Source organism: Pinus tabuliformis, chromosome 6 (genome assembly GCF_031772625.1).
Source record: "Pinus tabuliformis cultivar Carrire ecotype Pingquan chromosome 6, CPIR1, whole genome shotgun sequence".
Lineage (NCBI taxonomy): Eukaryota > Viridiplantae > Streptophyta > Pinopsida > Pinales > Pinaceae > Pinus > Pinus tabuliformis.
In genome coordinates, this window is record NC_142292.1 from 1,493,717,278 (window position 1) to 1,493,722,275 (window position 4,998).

General features: G+C 33.8%; 1 protein-coding gene across 1 annotated transcript; it reads right to left on the reverse strand.

The window, feature by feature from the left end:
* Positions 1 to 2,526: 2,526 nt before the first annotated feature.
* On the reverse strand, positions 2,527 to 4,771 carry LOC149264320 (receptor-like serine/threonine-protein kinase At1g78530). Its single transcript, XM_089389504.1, has 2 exons — positions 3,888 to 4,771; positions 2,527 to 3,114 (listed from the first exon to the last, which is right to left on the reverse strand). The coding sequence occupies exons 1-2, from the start codon at positions 4,720 to 4,722 to the stop codon at positions 2,786 to 2,788; spliced, it is 1,164 nt and encodes a 387-aa protein (XP_089245630.1). The 5' UTR covers positions 4,723 to 4,771; the 3' UTR covers positions 2,527 to 2,785.
* Positions 4,772 to 4,998: the final 227 nt, after the last annotated feature.

The following is a 4,998-nucleotide window of genomic DNA, read 5'->3' on the forward strand; positions in this document are numbered from 1 at the left end:
CTGCATGTTTGGATTCAGCAGCCTGAAAAACCCGTGGGACGCTTTCATTGTGCAGAAACTAGCTATCAAACTTACGATTCCAATAAGCCGGATTTCGACCGGAAAAACACGTCGGAAAATTGAGGTTAAATCTTGATTTGTTGCAGTTAAAATGGTTTTTTAACTGCATATTTGGATTCAGCAGCCTGAAAAACCCGTGGGACGCTTTCATTGTGCAGAAACTAGCTATCAAACTTACGATTCCAATAAGCCGGATTTCGACCGGAAAAACCCGCCGGAAAGACTTTCAAAAAGTCGCATTATAGACAACTGCTTTTTTAAATGGTATAATAACAAAATTAATATTTTGAAATATTACAATTTTGATGTCAAAATATTTATGTTAATAAAGATTTTAATATATCTATACTATAGGGTTTTGCTTTTAAAGACTCTTTTTACAAATATTTAATTAAAAGAAAATTAAAAGATTTTATAGCAAAATTTTAGATTTTGTTGTGAATTGTATTGTAGTTTTTTTTTTATTTATATGGTTATTTTCATTTTTGTTTTGGGTGGACATTAATTTTTTTATTATTTTATTGGAAACGTGACATACTTGCACATCACCTACACACGCGCTGTAGAATGGGCAGCAAAGAGATTTTAACCTGGAAAATTAAGGTAATAGATCTATTATTATCATATGGCTAAAGTACCCAAGTTGACCAACATCCTGGCTTGGCAAGTGAACCTTTAGCCCAACTCAAACTCAAGCACATTACAATGGAAAAATCCAAAATCTTTGAAGGCAAAAGAATTTCATCACATGTAATCCATGGACTCTAATATCAAAGACCATGCGTTGAAACCACTATTATAGACTTAACGATTTTGACTTTATAATCAAGTCATATTCACCTTAACACAACTAACCAAACATAAATCTTGAAATTAAATCCACATGGAAAATAGAATAAACCATGTTACCAACCAACCAAACGAAAAGTAAAATAAACCAAACAAATGAAAAAATAAAAAGTAAAATAAACCATGTTCCCAACCATAGTTATACTCCAGGTTCATCAACATGGTTTTGATATTAAAATGTAAGGTTTGGTATTAAAATGTATATAAGAACTGCAGATCATGTCAACCATGGTTATACTCCATGTTCATCAACATGGTTTGATATTAAAATCTATGTAAGAACTGCAAATCATGTCAAGATGATTTGATATTAAAATGTATTAATAATTTAATGCTGCAGATAATATAAATATTTACAACCATTTACAAGATTGAAAACTGGAGTCACTAATGTAATGTAAAATGTATGTAAGAATTTAATGCTGCAGTTTAAATAAATATTTACGTGGAGATGAAGTAGCCTATTTTCAAAATTGAAAAAGTCACTTTCACCTTAACACAACTAACCAAACATAAATCTTGAAATTAAATCCACATGGAAAATAGAATAAACCATGTTACCAACCAACCAAACGAAAAGTAAAATAAACCAAACAAATGAAAAAATAAAAAGTAAAATAAACCATGTTCCCAACCATAGTTATACTCCAGGTTCATCAACATGGTTTTGATATTAAAATGTAAGGTTTGGTATTAAAATGTATATAAGAACTGCAGATCATGTCAACCATGGTTATACTCCATGTTCATCAACATGGTTTGATATTAAAATCTATGTAAGAACTGCAAATCATGTCAAGATGATTTGATATTAAAATGTATTAATAATTTAATGCTGCAGATAATATAAATATTTACAACCATTTACAAGATTGAAAACTGGAGTCACTAATGTAATGTAAAATGTATGTAAGAATTTAATGCTGCAGTTTAAATAAATATTTACGTGGAGATGAAGTAGCCTATTTTCAAAATTGAAAAAGTCACTTTCACCTTAACACAACTAACCAAACATAAATCTTGAAATTAAATCCACATGGAAAATAGAATAAACCATGTTACCAACCAACCAAACGAAAAGTAAAATAAACCAAACAAATGAAAAAATAAAAAGTAAAATAAACCATGTTCCCAACCATAGTTATACTCCAGGTTCATCAACATGGTTTTGATATTAAAATGTAAGGTTTGGTATTAAAATGTATATAAGAACTGCAGATCATGTCAACCATGGTTATACTCCATGTTCATCAACATGGTTTGATATTAAAATCTATGTAAGAACTGCAAATCATGTCAAGATGATTTGATATTAAAATGTATTAATAATTTAATGCTGCAGATAATATAAATATTTACAACCATTTACAAGATTGAAAACTGGAGTCACTAATGTAATGTAAAATGTATGTAAGAATTTAATGCTGCAGTTTAAATAAATATTTACGTGGAGATGAAGTAGCCTATTTTCAAAATTGAAAAAGTCACTCGCTAATTTAGAATGCATGTAAGAATTTAACGCTGCAGATCAGATAATAACATAAATATCTACATTGGAAGAATTAGCCTTCCACAAAATTGAGAACATCAGTCTGTAAAAGAATATATGTAAGAATTTATTTTTTATGCTGCAGATCAGATAAATATTTACAGGAATATTTACTAGATAAACTAGCCTATTCACAAAGTTGGAGAACAGCAGTAATGCATGTAAGGTTTAATGCTGCAAATCATATTAATATTTATATTGGATGAAGTAGCCTGTTCACAAAATTGAGAAAGAACATCAGTCACTAGTTAGCTGAGAATCCGTACTAACGGGAGAACCCTGCATTTGCAATTCTTGGTGTGCAAGAACGTAAAGCGGTATATTCCACTATCTTTGACCCATTACTTCATCCATCCTTTTAACTACATCCTTCATCGCTGGCCTCATCTGTGGACTTTCATGTGTACAGTGAATTCCTATTTTCACAACTCTCTGGATTTCATTATGAAATTCTGGATTGCTTCTCAAGCAGCTATCCATAAGCTCAATGCAATTATTTTCTGACACTGCGTTTATAGCCCACTGAGAAATTGTAACTCCCATTTCAAGTAAAGTTGAGCTGCTTGGCTTTAACCCGCTTACAAGCTCCAGCAGCAATATCCCGTAACTGTATACATCAGCTTTTGGAGAAGTTTTCACGCCCAGAAAAGCTTTCTCTGATTACCAAAACACCCAAATTTTAGCATATAAAACAAACTACACAGTATTGTAAGCATATAAAACTGTAAACAAGCAAGAAAATAGCGTTTATGGTCTGACAATAGTATTTTGGATCGACTTAGGAAAAGAATTTTGAAAAAAAGTTAGAGAATTCCCCCACACATATATATATTAAACCCGGTGTAAAGTGCATGCAAACCTCTTACCTTTACCATGTAATGCAAACAGAAATCGATAGATTAGCGTTCAAATAAAGCATTAAAAATAATACGAAATTGGGTATAGTTTCAGAATTAGAGAGTTAAAACACAAGAATCTGAAGAGATTATTGGAAATTTGGTGAAAAAACCATAAAAGAGGAGGAAATGAGATTCTGTAAGTTAATGATAAGTTTCAAGAAAGAACTACATTTACAGAGAAAAAATAAATAAAAAATAAAATTCATATATATATAAAGTATTGATTTACAAACCTGGGAAATTAGAGAGAGTTAGGTTTACAAAAATGAAGAATGAAGTGTGATTCAGTTTCCAATTAAAGCAATAGAAGAAGCATTCAATAACAATGCAATCATGAAGTTTACTTCTTGAGATTGGCCTCTTTATAGCTTCAAACATGGACAAAAATGGCAGCTGCAGTGAAGAATTTCAAAAGGAAATAATTGATTATTTTAAATTTTTACTGACCTCTGGATCTCAGGATGTATATAAAACTAAATTAATATTTTCTACTTCATAAAATGCCGACAAATCAATAATTGTCTATGTACCCGGAGCTGTGTAACCAACGCTAAACGTAAGCGGAGACTCGTTAAGCGAGCTCTGGGTGCGCTGATTGTTGCTTAAAACTTGGGCCAGACCGAAGTCAGCAATATGGGGTTCCAAATGCTCGTCAAGAAGTATGTTGGCCGGCTTCAGATCGCCGTGAACGATCGGATTCCTCAAGCCATGATGAAGGTACTCCAACCCAAAGGCCACCCCCACTGCTATCTTCAATCTTTGTCTCCAATTCAATCGGCAATCCTGTGGACCGTGCAGTAGAATGTGCAGGCTCAGATTGGGCATGAATTTCGAGAGAAGTATCATCTCTTGGCCATTGTGAAAAAACCCCAAAATTTTTAACAGATTTCTATGGCGCAGCTGCCCTAAAATGTGCAGCTCTGATAAGAAATGATCCTTGGCGAACGGGGAGGATTTTATCCGTTTGATGGCAACAACTTGACCGTTGGAAAGGATTCCTCTGTAGACCATTCCGAAGCGGCCCCTCCCGATTATTTTCCGGTGGCTGAAGTTGGCCGTCGCTGCAACCAAGTCCTCTTTGGTTACCCTCAAGAACGGGAAACAAATTCTTTGAATACGAGCTTCCTGTTCTTTGAAAGCAGATGGTGGGCAGCCTCTATTACATCCAAACAAAACGTAAAGAGATATCAAAACTACCAGAGACGCCATCGACATAACCGTACAGAGCAAGGGAAAAATGAGAAGAACGTGGCGACCGGTGTAGAGGATCCACGATACAATCACACTTGCTATCATTGTTAACAGGTAACAGGCTATAAGAAACCCCTTTTTTCCATGGCAATAAGCTCTAAGGGACAGCATCATGGTTATCTGCAATCTATTATTCTCATTTCATATCTGCACTGCACTCTGTTACTCCATTATAGCTGTATGGTCCCTTGAACTTGTGTGACTAAGTTGTCTTTCCATGAAACTGCATCATCCTGATGTGACGGACCAGGCTTCCTGCTTTCTTTCGAATTCTATTTTCTTAATGGGATGATAGGGAATTTGTTCTCCCCGCCGCCCAAAAAACATTCAGGAGTCTCTGTCGGAGTATACGTGGTAACTTTAAAGTTTAAGTCAATGGCTGCTTAAAAA

Bases quoted from the DNA above. Each gene is read 5' to 3' on its own strand.
- LOC149264320 (XM_089389504.1), bottom strand. From the start codon at position 4,722: ATGATGCTGTCCCTTAGAGCTTATTGCCATGGAAAAAAGGGGTTTCTT. The intron at 3,115-3,887 runs GTACATAGACAA...TTTGGTAATCAG, and splicing joins CGTTGGTTACACAGCTCCGG to AGAAAGCTTTTCTGGGCGTG.